At 39.9% G+C, this 20,333-nt stretch overlaps 1 protein-coding gene across 4 annotated transcripts in view; it reads right to left on the bottom strand.

The window, feature by feature from the left end:
* Positions 1-10,132, bottom strand: part of EIF2B3 (eukaryotic translation initiation factor 2B subunit gamma) — a 122,510-nt gene extending 112,378 nt beyond the window's left edge. For 2 of the 4 annotated variants that reach the window (XM_060623297.2, XM_060623298.2), the window contains exons 1-3: positions 10,026-10,132; positions 7,195-7,354; positions 3,325-3,470 (exon numbers count right to left, since the gene is read on the bottom strand). In XM_060623297.2, coding sequence (XP_060479280.2) covers positions 3,325-3,470; positions 7,195-7,342 — 294 coding nt within the window. In that variant the 5' untranslated portion in view covers positions 7,343-7,354; positions 10,026-10,132. Of the gene's footprint in view, positions 1-3,324; positions 3,471-7,194; positions 7,355-9,973 lie in introns of those variants that run through there. The other 2 variants (XM_060623299.2, XM_060623300.2) reach the window with 2 other exon arrangements.
* Positions 10,133-20,333: the final 10,201 nt, after the last annotated feature.

Here is a 20,333-nt window from a genome sequence, read left to right as displayed (position 1 = left end):
AAATAAATAAACATTAAAAGAAATCATTAAAAACATTTACCTAGGAAAAAATTTACCAAAAGATGTTCAAAGCTTCTACACTGAAAATTATAAAACACTATTGAGAGGAATTAAAGGAAATCTAAATAAACAGATGTTCAAGATTAGAAGAATCAATATTAAAATATCAATTCTCCCCAAACTGATCTATAGATTCAGTTCAATTCGTACTATAAATCTAAAATAATGAAGACAGGGTGCCTGGGTAGCTCAGTCGGTTGAGCAGCTGACTTCTGCTCGGGTCATGATCTTGCGGTTCCTGAGTTTGAGCTCCACGTGGGGCTTTGGGCTGACAGCTCAGAGTCTGGAGCCTGCTTCAGATTCTGTGTCTTCCTCTCTCTCTCTGCCCCTCCCCCACTCACCCTGTTTGTCTGTCTGTCTGTCTCTCTCTCTCTCTCAAAAATAAACATAAAAAAAATAACGAAGACATTATTCAATGTGGTATTGAAGTAAAGACAATGAAACAAAATAGAGAAAACAGAAATTGGCCACATACAGTCCGTTGATTTTCAGTGAAGGCACCAGTGCGATTCCATGGGGAAAGTAAAGTCTTTTTAACAAATGGTGCTGGAACAAATATCCATATAGAAAAAAAACCTTTATCCTTATATCACACTACATACAAAATCAAATCAAGATGCAGTAGATATCCAACCATATTTTAGAAGTAAACATAAGAGAATATCTTCACAAGCTTGGGATAGGCAAAGATTTCTTAGAAAGGGCACAAAAACTGTATTAACCACAAAAGAAAAAAAATGAGTAATCTGAATTTCAGCAACATTGAAAACTTATGGTCATGAAGAGACACCATTAAGAAAGAAAAAAGGCAGGGGTGCCTGGGTGGCTCAGTCGGTTAGGTATCCGACTTTTGATTTCAGCTCAGGTCATGATCTCATGATTTGTGAGATTGAGCCCTGCCTGGGGCTCTTTGCTGGCAGCGTGGAGCCTGCCTGGGATTCTCTCTCTCCCACTCTCTCTCTGCCCCTCCCCTGCTCATGTGCGCACACTCTCTCTCTCTCTCAAAATAAATAAATACTTAAAAATAAATAAATAAAGTAAAAAGGCAAGCCACACTAGAAGATATTCACAACACATATCTGACAAAAGACTTACATCTAGAATTTATTATTCTAGATGTAAAATACAATTTCTGTAATCAATAACTAAAAGGTAAACAACTCAATTTAAAAACAGGCAAATGCTTAAAATGGTGGTTAGTGGGGTCCCTGGATGGCTTAGTCAGTTAAGCATCCAACTCTTGATTTTGGCTCAGGTCATGATCTCATGGTTTTGTGGGTTCTAGCCCCAAGTTGGGTTCTGTGCTGCCAGCAGAAAGCCTGCTTGGGATTCTCTGGCTCTCCCTCTCTCTTTGCCGCTCCCCCACATGTTCTCTCTCTCCCTCTCTTTCTCTCTCTCTTCCCACCCAAAATAAATAAAAATGAACTTTTAAAAAAAATTAAAGAAGAAAAGGTGGTTAGCATCATTACAATCAGAGAAATGCAAATTAAAACCACAATGAGTGGGGCACCTGGGTGGCTCAGTAGGTTGGGCATCCGACTTCAGCTCAGGTCATGTTCTCACAGTTTGTAGTTCGAGCCCCGCATTGGGCTCTGTGCTGACAGCTCAGAGCCTGGAGCCTGCTTCGGATTCTGTGTCTCCCTCTCTCTGGCCCTCCCCTGCTCACACTCTGTCTCACTCTCTCTCTCAAAAATAAATAAACATTAAAAAAATTTTTTTAAAAACCACAATGAGTAACTACTCCATAGTTAGCCACTAGAATGGATGAAATGTAAAAGACGATACCAAGTGTCAATGAAGACGTGCAGCAAATGCAACCCTTACACATTGTTGATGGAAGTATAAAATGGTATAACCACTTGGAAAATTATTTGGTAGTTTCTAGTAAAGTAAACCCTACAACCTAGAATATTTTCACAAAAGACTTGCAGAACAATGTTCCTAACAGCTTTACTCATGACATCCCCAAATTAGAAACAATCCAAATGGCCATCAACAGGTAAATAAGTAAACAGTGGTATACTTATTCAATGGAATACACACACACACACACACACACACACACACACACACACACACACACAGTTATACTTGCAATAAGAGTCTGAAAAATATTACATTAAACTAAAGAAACCAGACTAAAATGGTTTGATTCCATTTATACCTAGTTCATGAACAAAGTTAACATGTGAGTTAACTCAAGGGGGGTAGGGGGCTGGAAGGTTGAGGGTAGCTTACTAAAAAGAAGTAAAAAGGAACTTTTAGAGGTAATGGAAATGTTCTAGATTTGGGTAATGGTAATCAGGGTGTATATATCTGTCAAAATTTATTGAACTGTATACTTAGTATCTGTGTATTTTACTGTATGTAAATTATTTCCCAATAAAGGTGGGATGGCGGGAAAGGCCTAGTACATTTCTACATTAATTTTTTGTTCTTTAGTGCATAGGTAGGTTGAAACTATTAATCTGTTTGTAGTCATGAGAAATACCCAGAGAGTCTGCTCCCCAATTCAAACAAGATGCCAACATTATCATACAGATTGAATTTTTCCCAAAGGACATCAATTTCAAAATAATTTACAGTGGATATTTCTCAGGTCATAGGCCACAGGCCACCAGGGAGACTATGTCCTCATATCCATAAGCCCTTGTTAGTATCTAATCAAAGCAGACCAAAAGGTCAAATATTAACATGTTGCAGGGGTGGGGGTCTGGAATTTTTGAAAGTTCCTTTATATTTCTTTCCAGTCAACCTGTCATCTGCAAAGTCAACTGTCGCTTTCATTTTTATCACTATAGATTAAATTCACTTGTTCATGAACTTCATTTAAATGGAATCTTTTAAAGCACATTTGAAGTACACCTCTTTCTTAGGGATGTACAATTACTCAAAAATATTGGAAACCAGTGCCTGTGACAACTAAACACCTAAATCTTCATTAACATATGTGCTGCCGAAGCGAGCACACCTAAATCTTCATTAATAATCAAAATAGGGGTGCCTGGCTGGCTCGGTCAGAGGAGCACGTGACTTCTGATATGGCGTTTAAGCCCCACATTAGGTACAGAGATTACTTACATAAATAAATAAATACATAAACTTTAAAAAAATAATCAAAAGCAGTTGAAGAGTACATGGGGCAACAAAATATGTGATGCAAAAATATATTTTCAAAAAAGCACTGTAAGCTGTAATGCACTGTGAAAACATCAATGATATTTATCTTCAGTAAACAATAAAAATTAAGAAATAGCTTCTCACCTTAAGTTTTGGATATATTTGGCGCAGAGAATCTGCAGTTCCCTTGTCAGCTTCATCAGTAATACATACAACATCTAGCTTCATTTTCATCTTGAATTCTGCGGATAGAGCCTTTTGGACATCCCTGGTTGTAATGACAATGACTTCTACAGCACAAAACAAAAAAAGAAGGAAAGACACAAAAACTCGCTTTCATTTAGACAGTGGTTTCACTATTTCAATTAGATTTGGTCTCTTTCTAGATTTATTTATTGTTATTTTTTTAAGTTTATTTATTTTGAAAGAGACAGAGAGTGTGAGCAGGGGAGGGGCAGAGAGAGAGGGAGAATCACAAGCAGTCTCTGTGTTGTCAGTGCAGAGGCTGATGCAGGGCTCAAACTCACAAAACTGCAAGATCATGACCTGAGCCGAAATCAAGAGCCAGATGGATACTTAACTGACTGAGCCACCTAAGAGCCCCTGTTTCTAACTGCAATAATAATAGCTAATATTATTGAGTCTTTTCAATGTATTTTACATGCATTCTCTCAATTCTTACAAAAACTCATTTTACAAATGAGGAAACCTCGACTAAAAGATATTAAGTGACTTTGTTCAGGGTCACACAACTAGTAAGCAATGGACTCAAGATAAAACTCAGTTCTGATGATTCGAGCCCACACTTTAGTATATTACATGCCACTTCTTGATGTAAAGAACTCAGAAGAGCATTCATCGAATCATACACAAACAGGATTACATTTTAAAATTTTCATTCACTACAAAGGAGCTATCACCACTTCCCACCAAGCAGCCATAAGTGTTTCATTGAGGATCACAATGAACCCTACTAAGAAGCAATTTCCATAAAACAGAGGTCTTCATCTTATCCGTATAGCTGTTAACCAATGACAGGAAACTTGGGGTTTTGTTATCTTTGGGATTTTTGGTAGGGTAATGTAATTCACTACAACATAACATGTGTTGCTGATGTTTGAAGATCAGATTTTAGTGTCTCTAAAGTGAAACAATTTCCACTTGTTCTGTGATAGTGTTCTAGGTAACAATTATGTCTCCCTTTCACTGTAATCATATTTTTCTCTTCTTTCTTCCTCTTTCTTTCTTTCTTTTCCAAATCATTTAACTTCCCTTCCTTCCTTCTCTCTTCTTCCATTCCCCACTTTGCTTTCTTTTAGTCACTATCTCATTCATCCAATAAATACAAACACTTTTAATATGAAAAGGAAAAACAGGCACTGAGAAGTCAGAAATGGAACTCAACATGGTTCCTATTCTTAAGAAACTTAAGATGGAGAAATTATACATAGAAATGACTAAGGAAGGCTTTCTGGAAGGGATGGCCTTTGAGATAGGTCAAAATAAATTCAAGTCCAACAAACATTTTTTTAGTACACACTGTATGTAAATGCTGATATTACAAAGATGAATGAGATATAGTACCTGCTCTCAGAGATATCAGTCTCCCAGGCCACTAATTATAGCATAAAACAGGCCTTGGGTAGTACTGAGACAGAAAAACACAGTGAGATGGAACCACAGAGGACAGGATGATTGATGCTGTTTAGAATTTCAAAGAGATGGTACCATTTTGGAGAGGACATTTTAGGTAGAGTGGATAGAGTGAAGGGAATAACTGCATATGTGGGACAGTCTATAACTGGACTAAGACTCTTGTGGAGAGAAAGAAAATGCTAAGCAGGGCCACATTAACTTCTCTAAACTCGCGATCAATATGAACAAAGTGAATAAAGATTTTGCTATCAAACTCCAGAATCTTGGGACGCCTAGGTGGCTCAGTTGGTTAGGCGTCCAACTTGGGCTCAGGTCATGATCTCACAGTTTTTGAGTTCAAGCCCCGCATTGGGCTCTGTGCTGACAGCTCAGAGCCTGAAGCCTGCTTCAGATTCTGGGTCTCCTTCTCTCTCTGTTCACCCTCCCCCACTTGTTCTCTGTCTCTCTCTCTCTCAAAAATAAATAAATGTAAAATAAAAAAAAAATTTTAACTCCAGAATCCTGTGTTTAGGAGGCACTCCTCAAATCTCTCTCTCCCTCCCTCTACCCCTCTCCCATGCTTGCGCACGCTCTCTCTTTAAAAAAAAAAAAAAAGAAAGAAAAGAAAGAAGAAAAAAAATCTTTTCTAAAACAGATCTCTTTTTTTGGTTTGTTTTTAATTTTAGGGAGAGAGAACACAAGTGGGGGAGAGTGGCAGAGAGAGGGAGGGACAGAGAGAAGGAGAGGGAGAAAGAATCTCAAGCAGGCTCCATGCTCAGTGTGGAGCCCAATGTGGGGCTCAATCCCATGACCCTGGGATCACGACCTGAGCTGAAATCAAGAGTCAGGCACTCAAACTATTGAGCCATCCAGGCGCCACCTAAAACATATTTCTTAAAAAAAATTTTTTAATGTTTATTTTTGAGAGAGAGAGAGAGAGAGAGAGACAGAGTGTGAGTGGGGGAGGGGCAGAGAGAGGAGACAGAATCTGAAGCAGGCTCCAGGCTCTGAGCTGTCAGCACAGAGCCTGATGTGGGGCTCCAACTAGTGAACCATGAGATCAAGACCTAAGCTGAAGTCAGACGCTTAACTGACTGAGTCACCCAGGAGCCTCTAAAACATATCTCTTAACATCAGTGTCATAAAGACTACTGCATAGAAATGTTCACAGGTTTGTCTCAGGAAGGCAATTCTCATGGTGGAATGAACACCAGAATACAAGACTGTGCCCCAGGATCTGACACTACTTCCATCTGGTACTCAGATTTGCTATATCTAACTATAGGACATCTCAAACTCATTGTGGCCAAAGCTGAACTCATTATATTCATTCAAACCTATTCGTTGACTCATATTACCTTTCCTAGTTACTGGTATCACCATCTAGTCACCTACTCACCCAAGCAAAAAGTAGAGGGAACTCTTCTCTCTTTTTCCACTCTCCCTCTCCATTAATCATCAACTTTGTCAAATGTTCCTTCTTCTCCATCCTTAGTGCTACTTCTTTAGTTCAGGCCCTCTTTATTACTGGTGTGGACTTCTGTATCAATTTCCCAACTCATCTCCCTGCTTGTAGCCTTGAGTCATTCAAATCCATTCTTTATAGAGATTCCAAAGCAATATTTCTAAAATGAGCGTTTAGGGGGACCTGGGTGGCTCAGTCGGATGAGCATCCGACTCTGGCTCAGGTCATGATCTCATGGTTCATTAGTTCAAGCCCCACATCGGGCTCACTGCTGTCAGCACAGAGCTTGCTACAGATCCTCTGTCCTCCTCCTCTCTCTCTGAGCTTCCCATGCTTGTGCTCTCTCTCAAAAATAAATGAAATATTAAAAAAAAACTTTTTTTAATAAAAAATAAAATGTGCATCTCAGTTGTCAAATATATTAATTACCATAAAGTTGTTCATAATATTCACTTATCTTTTTAATGTCTGTAGGATCTGTAGTCTTGTCCCCTCTCTTTATATTTGTATCACCCCACTAGACTTTAAGGTTCTAGAAATCAGGGCCTAAGTTACCTTTCCAATTCTGTACCCCTTAATATATTAATATATCACCTGATACATATAGATTCATAGTAAGTACTGACTATGAGGTACTGACTTGGAATCCCTCTGTGCTCTTTCTGATACCCTTATAGGAGTAATCTTGGATCATTGTGGAGAGCAGCTCTAAAACAGTAATAGCACTATCTTCTCAACCTTTTTTACATAGCAATAGAGTACTTCTATGTTCTTAATTAAAAGAGGCCAGTCTCCAGCCAATGCTGAGTCCTGGTCTTCTCTCATTCATCCTCTCTCACTCTCATAAAGCCGACAAATCATTGGGATCAAACATCCCCAAGGTTTTATGAGTACATCTCATTGCCATAGCTCACCTTCAAATCCAACACGCTCAAGCAGGTTCAGTGGGTACCAAATTAAAGGTTTGTTCCCAACTGGAAGCAGAGGTTTGGGAATGCTGGAAGTCAGGTCTGTCATCCGAGATCCCCCTCCAGCTGCCATCACTACTGCTTGAAATTCCATTTTCACAAACAGCTATCACAGAGAAAAACAATTAACAGGGGAAAAAAAAGTAACAAATTCAAAGCATACATAGTACTAACCCTATTTCTATTTAGGTTACTGATAATCACTTATGTCAAATGTGTCACTTCCAACTCCAATAACCACAATAAGAAAATCTCCTTAGCTACAGTATAAACATCACCTTTATCACATTTTCTGACTCACCAATATAAACTCTCAGCTCCAGCCAGGGCAGATGGGCTGAAGGAGAGATATGAATTAAAGAAACCTGGCCCTTTCCCTTGAGGTGCTCACAATTAAGTGGAGAAGATAAATTCAGTAAATTACAATATACTATCATTAGTGTCGTGGCAGGAATATATCAAAGATGCAGTAGGCATTTGGTGAAGGTAATACCTAAGTATTCCTAGAAAAGACAGGGAGTTTTACAGGAAGGTAATATTTGAGGGGACTTTTGGAGGAGTAAGAGTTTACCAAGTGGGCTTCTGATATGAGTTCTAATTTCTTGAAAAAATCTGGAAACTTCTGACTAGAATTAACTGCATAAATACAAGCATACTAGGTTTCTGAAAAGTATGAGATGACTTAAGATTCCTCCAATAATTCAGCCATCTGCTCTCTTCACATTATCCCCAACTGTGAAAGATATTACTGTAAACACAAATGTAGGGATGTATCTGAACCTAGATTTGCAGAGCCCAATAGTAGAAACAAATCAGATTAATTCCTTTTTCTAAACTCAAGGTAATAAACAAACCTGTTTGACCTTCAAAAGAATCTCTTTACAGCAGCTACCACAGAAAAGGTGCACGGTAAAAGGTCATAAATCCTTACTGGTTTAAAATAAAAGTACTCCTTGATTTACAACAAATGATAAAACTTTTTAAGTACCAGTTTGAAATGCAATGTTCAGAAAAAAAAAATCTGAAACCAAATTGGCAAATAATGCTGCACCCTCCCCTGTAATTATGATCAGTCCTGGGTCCTCATCATTATTTAAACTGCAGCAGTTACACCCGGTACACCCAAGGCACAAAGTGAAGCCTCCTGAACAACATCCACAATTTAAAGATATGGTAATTTCAATTTCAGCAACCACTGCCTCAGAATGGAATTTAACTTCAATGTGGTACTGTATAACTCCTATCACATCTGATGTTATTATGAAAAGAGCATGGGACCTTTCGAGTCAAAAGACCAGATTTTGAGTTCTGGTTCTACCACGTCTAGGTGAGATGACCAGTGGCCTGACATTTAAAACTCTGAGTGTCCTCAGTTCCTGGAAGGGAGCCTGGTTTAAGCTCATAGACCCTTGAATCAGATGGCTGGATTTGAATTCTAACCCTAACCCGCATTAGTTGTGTGAACTAAGGCAAGCTTCATAAATTCTCTTCATCTCAGTTTTATTTTGTAAGATGAGGATAATTACTACTTCACAGCGTTGTTTTGAAGAGTAAATAAGTTAATCTATGTAAAGCACACAAAATAATGTCAATCCCACAATAAGCACTGTGTCTGACATCATTAGACAGAGGCTAGGTCATGGAAAGCCTTTTGTGCCAAATGAACCATGCTGTTGCATAATTCTGGTCTTTGTGTTGCTCCTCTTGCTTCCTAGATTGCCTTTTTCCTTTACCTAGAAATCACCTACTTAAGCTAAGAATCATCTTTCTTAAAAAAACATTCCTAACCTCTCCTATCCTCCTGGTAGAAGCAACTCCTTCCCTCTTAGGATCTTCCATTCTACCATGTACAGATCATCTCTGTCTTCCCAGGCTTTATTGCACATATATTTAAATGTCTGTATCTCGTGAGTTCCTTGAAGGCAAGGACCGTGTCAACACTGTATTCTCAGTACCTAACACAATTTCCATCAGATGCCTGGCACTCAATCAGTGTTTGTGGAATAAGCATCTGTGAACATCTCAACAACCGCCTGTAAAAGTCAAGCTCAAACACGTGAAGGGACATTAGACCCCAGGTCACCAGGATCTAAGGTTTCTGCTCTCCGCGATAATCATGAACATAACTAACCATGATCCAGACAGATTGTCAAATGCCTCAATGTCACTGACACGACTCTGGGTGATAAGAATCACAACGAGTCTCGTTAGCCTCCCAAGGTTTAGAGTGGGGGGTTCATGGCATCTCATACATGCCTCCATCATGGCACTCGTTGCCTTCTCCTTTTGTACACTGGTAAGATAAAACACTATCATAATTGGGTCTCTCATCTGGACTTTATTGCATTCCTATTTCTATTTCATTGGCTTGCCCCTAAACAACTAAAAATAGGCAGAATAAATAAATGAAGGGCTGAAGTGGAAAGAGTTCAGGCACTGTGCTGAGTAGTCCAGGATCTGGGTTCTCTTTCGCTGTGACTTCAAGTAGATCCTCCACTCCCTCAAACTCCTTTCCATCTGTTGCACAAGGTGGTTGGCTCACATTCTCTCCAAGATCCCTTCTAGTTCGGCTACTTAGCTGCTTGGCCGGGTCAGGCAGGGACTCGAGCGGGCGACTCCAGGGCTCTGCACCCCCGCCCACCTCCTGAGGCCTTCCTCGGCCGGGATCGAGGAGCCTGCTTTCCCCATATGAGCGGGGCCCGGCTGCCCCCACCGCGGTGCTCACCCCCAACAGCCAGCTCGTAAGGGGCCTGACAGCGTTAACGCCGCAGCTTTACCTCTCGACTCCAGGCGCGCCACAACAGCTCCCAGCGCACCCCACGCCGCCTCCGACTGCCAGTCCAAAAGCGCAGGCGCGCGATGGCCGAACAGATCGATGGGATGCGCTGGGCAGGCCCGCGTAGAAGGGACGAGCGTCGAGCAATAGATTTCATACAAAAAGCGCGCCCTATGAGAAGAGGAAGCTGGGCGGTCTGTATCCTTTCGTTCATTCACAAATCATCAACGCCCATTGAATGTGTTTCCCAGTGCTGGGCTCCTGGAATCTGCACAGGAACAAGCCACGGTCTCTTGCTTTAGGGAGTTCTCATTCTACCGTATGGCCGACTACCACTCTGAAAAGAGAGCTCATTGGGAGCCGCAGTTTTGGGCTAGCGGGCGGAGAAACAGCCAAATACTCATGCAGGCCAGAGATTGCCAACGCTTTCTATGTCTGCAATGTCTAATGTGGCGACTCACATCGGCTTTCTGAACCAGACTCTTATGGTATGGAAAACAATCACCTTTAATCATTGAAACTGGGAGAAGGAGGGGTGTCAGTGAAGACCTCATTGAGACAGTGACACTGAATAATGGCTTGAAGAGAGTGAGTCAGGTGGATATCTTGGGTAAGAGTCTTCCAAGCTGACTAGCTAGCAAGTGCAAAGGCCTTGAAGAGAGACTGCGTGTTCAAAGAACCGTAGAGAGGCCAATATAGCTGAAGGGAAGTAAGCCAGGTGGAGAATGAATGATGGCAGAGGTCAGAGGCAATGGGAGAGAGGGTGGATAATTCAGATCTTGTACGTCTTGTAGGGCATTGTGAGGATCTTGAATTAAGCAGAAGAAGAACATGATATGACAGGTTTTTAAAGGACACTCTGATAGCTGTGTTAATAGACTCCCTGGAATCAGGGAGTCCACTTAAGTGGCTGCAACTGCATTAGAGACCTCAAATGCCTGTATCTAGACAACTCCAACAATTTTGAGAGATAATAATCGATGTTGTAAGCAGTTAGTTTTGGGGTGGTTTATAAGCTATAGCAGATAACAAGAACAATGGCCACTCTCTCACACACATTCCTGCAGTTTCCTAATCTTTTAGAAGCTTCCTCTTTTTCTGTCCATCTCTTAAACCTTGTGTTGCTTTAGCTCCTTGCAAATTAAGAAACAGAGTCTAATTTCTGCAATAAAAATAAAGGAGTTTTACTTCATTCAACAGTATTTATTGAGTGCCTAATAAGTGCCAAACAATGTCTTAGATGGTAGATGCTGGGGATACAACAGTCAGGACTTGTAATTTTTTCCCAGACTTTCAGTTCAAAGAATAAGAGCTCAGTTAGATGTCCGGGGGGAGGGGAGGAAGACCTGAGACTATTTCCATAAAACCAGCCTATTCCTACTCTGCCTTTTCTTCATTCCAGGCTGCTGGTGGAGTTACTAAATAATTACTTATTTTACCTAAAGAATGACACCAGGTATGTGGGTAAAAGGGAGCCATGGAGTGATTGGCTACAGAAGGCCTGAAACTTGACTACCCTTTCCTTCTATGGCAAGATACTGTCTCTCCTTGTTATTAGCTCAAGCAAACAGAAGCCTTGGGAATTACAGCATGTTTTTGAGGTAAGAACCAGTTATTAAGAACAGCATTCAACCCCATATCTGTCATCCATTTTAAAAGCTCATGTTTATTTTTTTTTCAATATATGAAATTTATTGTCAAATTGGTTTCCATACAACACCCAGTGCTCATCCCAAAATGTGCCCTCCTCAATACCCATCACCCACCCTCCCCTCCCTCCCACCCCCCATCAACCCTCAGTTTGTTCTCAGTTTTTAACAGTCTCTTATGCTTTGGCTCTCTCCCACTCTAACCTCTTTTTTTTTTTTTTTCCTTCCCCTCCTCCTCCATGGGTTTCTGTTAAGTTTCTCAGGATCCACATAAGAGTGAAAACATATGGTATCTGTCTTTCTCTGTATGGCTTATTTCACTTAGCATCACACTCTCCAGTTCCATCCACGTTGCTACAAAGGGCCATATTTCGTTCTTTCTCATTGCCATGTAGTACTCCATTGTGTATATAAACCACAATTTTTTTTTTAATATATGAAATTTATTGTCAAATTGGTTTCCATACAACACCCAGTGCTCATCCCAAAAGGTGCCCTCCTCAATACCCATCACCCACCCTCCCCTCCCTCCCACCCCCCATCAACCCTCAGTTTGTTCTCAGTTTTTAACAGTCTCTTATGCTTTGGCTCTCTCCCACTCTAACCTCTTTTTTTTTTTTTTCCTTCCCCTCCCCCATGGGTTTCTGTTAAGTTTCTCAGGATCCACATAAGAGTGAAACCATATGGTATCTGTCTTTCTCTGTATGGCTTATTTCACTTAGCATCACACTCTCCAGTTCCATCCACGTTGCTACAAAAGGCCATATTTCATTCTTTCTCATTGCCACGTAGTATTCCATTGTGTATATAAACCACAATTTCTTTATCCATTCATCAGTTGATGGACATTTAGGCTCTTTCCATAATTTGGCTATTGTTGAGAGTGCTGCTATAAACATTGGGGTACAAGTGCCCCTATGCATCAGTACTCCTGTATCCCTTGGGTAAATTCCTAGCAGTGCTATTGCTGGGTCATAGGGTAGGTCTATTTTTAATTTTCTGAGGAACCTCCACACTGCTTTCCAGAGTGGCTGCACCAATTTGCATTCCCACCAACAGTGCAAGAGGGTTCCCGTTTCTCCACATCCTCGCCAGCATCTATAGTCTCCTGATTTGTTCATTTTGGCCACTCTGACTGGCGTGAGGTGATATCTGAGTGTGGTTTTGATTTGTATTTCCCTGATGAGGAGCGACGTTGAGCATCTTTCCATGTGCCTGTTGGCCATCCGGATGTCTTCTTTAGAGAAGTGTCTGTTCATGTTTTCTGCCCATTTCTTCACTGGGTTATTTGTTTTTCGGGTGTGGAGTTTGGTGAGCTCTTTATAGATTTTGGATACTAGCCCTTTGTCCGATATGTCATTTACAAATATCTTTTCCCATTCCGTTGGTTGCTTTTTAGTTTTGTTGGTTGTTTCCTTTGCTGTGCAGAATATAAGCTCATGTTTAAACTAGCAGATATTTTCAGGGAATTTGTTCCTGTAGTTGACTACTTGAGGGATTGCTTCAGTTTAAACTGACTTGAAATTATTCCCTTAGGGCAACAGTTTGCAAACTTTTTGATCTCTGGGCTCTTTGCACTCTTAAAATATTGGGGACCCTTGGGGCACCTGGCTGGCTCAGTCTGTGGGGCATGCGACTCTTGATCTCCAGGTAGTAAGTTCAAGCCCCATGCAGGGTGCAGAGATTACTTAAAAATAAAATTATTGGGGACCCCAAAGAACTTTTGTTTATATGGATTATATCAATTGATATTCACCATATTAAAAACTCAAACTGAGAAATTAAAACACATTATTCAGTTTTAAGATAAAAATAATACCATTACATGGTATCATAAATGTCATTTTTATGAAAACATAAGTTTTGAAAACAAAACAATTAGAAGAATGCCATGCTTTCACCTTTTTGCAGATCTCTTTAATATCTGACTTAAGAGAAAACAGTTGGGGGGCACTTGGATGGCTCAGTCAGTTTTTTAAGCGTCAAACTCTTGATTTCGGCTCAGGTCATGATCTCATGGTTCATGAGATCAAGCCCTGTATCAGGCTCTGCACTGATAGCACAGAACCTGCTTGAGATTCTCTCTCTCTCTCTCTCTCTCTCTCTCTCTCTCTCAATCTCTGTGCTGCCCCCACCCCCCGCTGCTCTCTCTCTCTTTCTCAAAATAAATAAACATTTAAAAAAAGAAAGAAAACAACTGGATTCTCCCATCAGTTGTGATGCATTGTTTTGAGTGTATTCTATGATAAAACCTCACTTCACAGAGATACACAATTAGAAAGGGAGAGATATTTTAATAGTCTCGTCAGATAGTTGTAGGTAATATTCTTTGATACTACATCAAAGCTCAATAAGTGGTAGTTTGTTAAAGATTTGTTGCAATGTAGAATCACTGTGGTTTTTTTTAAATGTTTATTCATTGCGAGAGAGAGAGAGAGAGAGAGAGAGAGAGACAAAGAGAGAGACAGAGCATGAGTAGGGGAGGGGCAGAGAGAGAGTGAAACACAGAATCTGAAGCAGGTCCGAGGCTCTGAGCTGTCAGCACAGAGCCCGAGGCGGGCTCTAACCCCTGAATCATGAGATCATGACCTGAGCCGAAGTCAGACGCTTAACCAACTGAGCCACCCAGGAACCCCTAAAATCACTGTATTAATGAACTTGTTGTACTCTAATACTTGCACTTCAAATGGACATTTTACCTATGCATGATTTTGCAACTTGACACACTGATCACTTGGAAAATATTGGTTCACTGAATTATGCACATCATTCCATATGTTGACTCATTATATATATGTATATATATGTATATATACATTATATACATAAATTTTAAAATATATTTTTAATGTTTATTTATTTTGCGAGAGAGAGAGAACAAGCAGGGGAGGGGCAGAGAGAGAGGGAGAGACAGAGAGAATCCCAAGCAGGCTCAACACCGGCAGCGTGGAGCCCAGTGTGGGGCTCGAACTCATGAATGGTGAAATCATGACCTAAGCTGAAACCAAGAGTCGGACGCTTAACTGACAGAGCCACCCAGGTGCCCCTTATTATAGTTTAAAAATTACATTTGTTAATATAACCACCAATCTCATCAGAAAATCCTTACATGTTGTAAAGCTGGTAAGCTTATGATGACAGATACAGGTTTTCCAAACTTCTGATTTTCTCTTTTAAGCTCAAATATTATCATTGGTAGCAAATACTATTAGTGGTTTTCCTTGAAGTGACTGGCTTACTTCATTAATTTTGATAGTTTGTATGTACTCAGGGACCAAGATTTAATAAAAATATGTTATTGCTTCATCAAAGACATTAAATGAAACTTTGCTTTATTATTATTTTATTACTATTATTTTATTTTTATTGCAAGTGTGTGGCAGTGAAGAATGCAATGCATGTTAATAGAGTTTGGTATCACTGCTTTGATTCATGCCAAAGCACCAGCAGTTTTAGCCACCATTGCTTTTGCACCATTAGTGCAAATATCAATTCAATGAAAGAGGCAAATCATATTTCAGTATTACTATGAAAGCAATTTTGACATGACAGATCCATTGAAAGGATCTTGAGGACTCCCAGAGGTCCATGGAGCATACTTTTTTTTTTTTATTTTTTTAAAAACTTTTTTTTTAACGCTTATTTATTTTTGAGACAGAGAGAGACAGAGCATGAACGGGGGAGGGTCAGAGAGAGAGACACACAGAATCTGAAACAGGCTCCATGCTCTGAGCTGTCAGCACAGAGCCCGACGCGGGGCTTGAACTCAGGGACCGCGAGATCATGACCTGAGCCGAAGTCGGACGCTTAACTGACTGAGCCACCCAGGCGCCCCGCCATGGAGCATACTTTTAACAACTGCCGCCTCATGGATTCCTTCTTTCTGCCTCCCACTGCTTCTAGTACTTACATTATGGCACTTATCACAAAATATTGTCATCCCTTTTTTATGTTTTCTCTATCACACTGGGAGCCCTTGGAGGACAAAGGCAATATCTTAGTTGCTCCTCTCTACCCAGGTCCCAGCAGCACAGGACCTGGGACATACTAAGTAAATAATATTGAGTAAATTAAAAATTTCTCATAAATTTTCCCTTGACCTCCCATGTGGTGGTGGAAAAATGGAGTTGAGGGCCCAGGTCACTGACAACATCTCTTTTTCTGAACATTCCTTCTCACTAAATCAATCTATATTGTTATCTATATTATCCTTAGCCTCATTCTTATTATTTATTTTTATTAATTACATGGGAAGTACTCAATAAATGCTTACTGAATAAAGACTGTTCCCTATAATGTTTGTTTCTTTAAAAATTTTTTTTTAACATTTATTCATTTTTGAAAGGCAGAGAGAGAGCGCAAATGGGGGAGGAAGGGCATAGAGAGAGGGAGACACAGAAACAGAAGCAGGCTCTAGGCTCTGAGGTGTCAGCACAGAGCTTGACGTGGGGCTCAAACTCACAGAGCGTGAGATCATGACCTGAGCCGAAGTTGGCCACTTAACCGACTGAGGCACCCAGGCGCCCCTTGTAATGTTTGTTTCTTGTTCACATTTCTTCCCCAGGGGACATTTGTATGTATGTGTTTATCTGTGGTGGGGACTAGCCCAAGAAGGTCAAGCTCCAAAGTTCTCTTTCAGCTTTCAAAGGAAACCTTTCAAAAGTTGGGCCTTGGCTCAGAAATACTCTTCCCACGGTCTGCAAGAGTTCTCTCTTTGGGAATTTGCTGGCCACATCATAATATTCATCTACTCCATTTGGCTGTGGACTTGTCAGTGGGGCAGGAAATTATTATTTTTAGAGTACTGAGTGAAAGATAAAAATGAAAAGAGAAACTCTACTTTGGCAACCAGTTGCAGGTCCTAAAATATTTGTGTTTTATTTTTGTACATAAGCCCACCAGTTGCCTAATAGATTCATAAGTTAGAGAGCAAATGATGCTATAGTGTTTCTATAAAGGGCTTGGAAGGAAACTTCATTAATTAGGACTTCAATATTTCCTTTCAAGCACACAGAATTTCATTGTTGTTGGCTTTAAAGGTCTGAATCTGGATTATTTATGGTTAAACAATTAAAAAATACTGATTTAATCAATTTGCTAGTTTTTCTCCTTTATTAGAAGCAAAATTTTCAGAGGGCTGATTTTCCTTGTTTTTAAATTGGAAAGTATGGTTTATGAGCTACACTTTATTTACTTATTGAACAGCTGTTTACTGAGTGACTGCTATGTGCCCAGGGCAGTTTAAGGCTCATAAGGTATATTAGTGAACAAATAAGGATCCAACCTCATCCCAACAGGCAGGGGTAGCATACATTATAAATAAATTTAAGTAATAAATGAGTAAACTGTGCAGCATATTAAAGTGTGATAAAACTTTGGAAATAAGAAAAAGTTAGGGAAGAGGGACAGGGAGGAGAACACCACACTGGCAGCTATAAAGTCTTAAGAGTTTTATGGAGGTTATTGAAATTTGGGACTTGTGTCCCATTTAAATCTCTGTAACTTTCTATATAATAAATTTATGAGTATAATCAAAATGAACAGGTGAAATCAGTAAAAATGGTGAAGTCCCTCTAAAAATTCTCTCCTCCACAAAAGCAATGAGAATACTGTAAAAAATAGAATCAACTTTTTTGAACATGCATCATGAACAGTGAAACAATCATGTCACTTCTTTCAGTATGTTGGTAGTCACCATACATCTCTTAATTGTTTATACACAGACGGCAAGAATGTAGTTGTGTTGCTTCCTTGTCTCCCAGTGATAAACCCATGTGACATAAAAAAAAAAGGCGGGGGGCGCCTGGGTGGCTCAGTTGGTTGAGCGTCCAACTTCAACTCAGGTCATGATTTCATGGTTCGTGAGTTCAAGCCCCACGTCAGGCTCTGTGCTGACAGCTCAGAGCCTGGAACCTGCTTTGGATTCAGTGTCTCCCTCTTTCTCTGCCCCTCCCCTGCTCATGCTCTGTTTCTGTCTCTCAAAAATGAATAAATGTTAAAAAAATTAAAAAAAAAAAGATAACAGAATTGGTCAACAAAATGAAAGTGCACCAAAGAAATGAAAAGTGATAAGGCAGGAAGTGAAATTCAATTAAACACATATGGAGTTATACAAGAAATGGCTGATTGTGGGAATGTTAGTACTGCTATCATGAGAGAATATAGATACACAGCCAGAGGAATTTAGTGAAGGCTACTTTATCTACATAAAGGAGGAAAATGCTTGTGACAAAAGGGAAGAAGATGTTCCAAAGGAACTTATGCCAGCAAAAAGTCCTTCACATTCAAGGAATTCTTAGAGATAAATTTAATGAGATTGTAAAATACAAAGAAGAGAATGTTGGAAGCTGATCCAAACTTAAAAAGGTATATGACAATTCATCAAAACATAGTGAAGATACTTGTTCCATATTTTAATAAAAGAGGCAAGCATTGTTCAAATTACTTTTGGTATGTTTTTTGCAAGAAAAACAGTTCTCAATTTCTCTAAATGCTTTAGATTACAAAGTAGTAAATAAATATTAGTTTAGTATATTTTGATTTTCCTCTACATTTATAACTGACAGAAAGTTTTTGATGCTTTGACAAAAAAATTTAAAGGTCACAGAACAATGGTAGTTTCTCCCACTGACTATTAAGGTCTCTTTGGTTTCAACTTGCAATGTCATTTTAATATTCTGGCAGTACTGTGAAAAATGATTTCTTTTTAAAATTTTTTTAGGATTTCATATATATATATATATATATATATATAATTTATATATATATAAATTTAGCATAAAATTATGAGGAGATAGCATTTCAAATCAAATCAACAGTAAAAGGATAGGTGCTTCAGAAAAGGAAGCTGAGAGGGGCGCCTGGGTGTCTCAGTCAGTTGAGGGTCTGACTTCAGCTCAGGTCATGATCTCACAGCTCGTGAGTTCGAGCCCTGCATTGGGCTCTCTATGCTGACAGCTCGGAGCCTGGAGCCTACTTCATACTCTGTGTCTCCCTCTCTCTCTGCCCCTAACCCACTCACATTCTGTCTCTCTCAAAAATAAATAAACATTAAAAAGAAAAGAAAACTGAGAAAACTTGGCCATGGTCAACAGCTAGTATGTGGAAAAACCAGGATATGAATACAGGGATGCTAACTCTACAGAATGTGCCCTTAACTAGTATAGTATGTTGACTTCACGTAGAATATATTCAATATACAGTTTCTTCCATAGGGGTTTTGAATTCATAAAAATTTAAAATTTTGTAAATCAGGAAAGAACAAATATGAAATTAAGTGGCAAAGTACAGACTGGGAAAACCAAGGTATTGCAACACCTGACACAATAAAGGTATTAATATACACTAAAGGGAGTAAAATTGATACATCCTGGCAATTTGGCAGTTTGATGGTGATTTCAGGATATTATTCTAAGGAAATAATCAAATAGGTATGGAAGGATATATGCGTGAGGGTGTTTATTAGAATACTTGTAGTTTTCAATATCAAAATTTTGTAGACAACCTTAGTATCCATCTACAGAGTTTTTGTTTTGTTTTATTGTAACCTCTATGCCTGATGTGGGGCTTGAACTCATGACCGTGAGATTAAATGTTGCATGCTCTACTGACTGAGCCAGCCAGGTGCCCCAGTAGAGGGTTTTAAATGAGAAGTTAGGAAAATTTCTTAAAATGTAACAAAATGCAGCTAATAAAAATAACAGTTAAAATGAGTATGCCCCTTGCCCCAGTGACCATCATTTCTGCCTCTAGTCTCTCCTTTTCAAATTCATTTTCTACACAGATGCCAAAGGCAGATCTAATCATGTCACTCCCTTGCTTGACACCCTCATGGCTTGGCAATGCAAAATCCTAAAACAAGCTTCTAAGGCTGGAGTATCTTCTCTCTCTTCCCTTAATAGTCCAGGAACACAGGACTCAACATGTTTCTTGGCTGGACTTTGTGCCCAGTTATTCTGCCTAAGGATTTAGCATTCCATTGAGCCCCACTGGTTAGTATCACCCTGCTCTTTTAACAATACCCTTTGCTACTCCTTTGGAACTCTTACACCAATGTTATTAAATATTGTGTATGCAATTATTTAATATACTCTCTCCCGTGAGACTTTAAATTCCTAGAGAGCAAAAATTATCTGTTTAGCCAACATTTTCCCCATTGTGCCTAGTATAATGCCTGGCATGGTTGCTTGATGCATTCATTGAATGAATGAATGAAAAGCAAGCTACAAAATAAACAGTGTGAGTCCAATTTGGTAAAGGAGGGGCCAAACCAGTACCAGACACAGAAATAAGAATAGCCCCAGCAGGTACATGCTGGCCAGGCTCTTCCCTGAGAAGGGGAATGTGCTCCTCTGATAGGTGGAATGAGGGGGCAGGCTGCACAAGGGGGTGGGAGCTTGCTGGGAAGAACAGAGCTGGATGAGAGTGGCAGCCTCAGGGGCTCCTACCCTTCCACCTCCCTGGACAGGAAGGGGCTGCCACAAGAGGGAGGTAAGTCTCCTGTGGACCACCCAAGGTACAGGCATTGGAGTCACAAGATGAGGGCTGCCTGGGAGGCTCAGCTGGGGTATTAGACACAGAGTTATGGGGAGATAGGCCTTGGGGAACACACAGCCCCAGAGGGAGGGTTCAAGGCCAAGGCCTGGAGTTTCCCAGCCAGG

The sequence above is a fragment of the Panthera onca genome, chromosome C1 (assembly GCF_046562875.1).
Source record: "Panthera onca isolate mPanOnc1 chromosome C1, mPanOnc1 haplotype 2, whole genome shotgun sequence".
NCBI lineage: Eukaryota > Metazoa > Chordata > Mammalia > Carnivora > Felidae > Panthera > Panthera onca.
The sequence above is the reverse complement of the archived record's forward strand: the minus strand, read 5'-3'. Positions and strand labels throughout refer to the sequence as shown.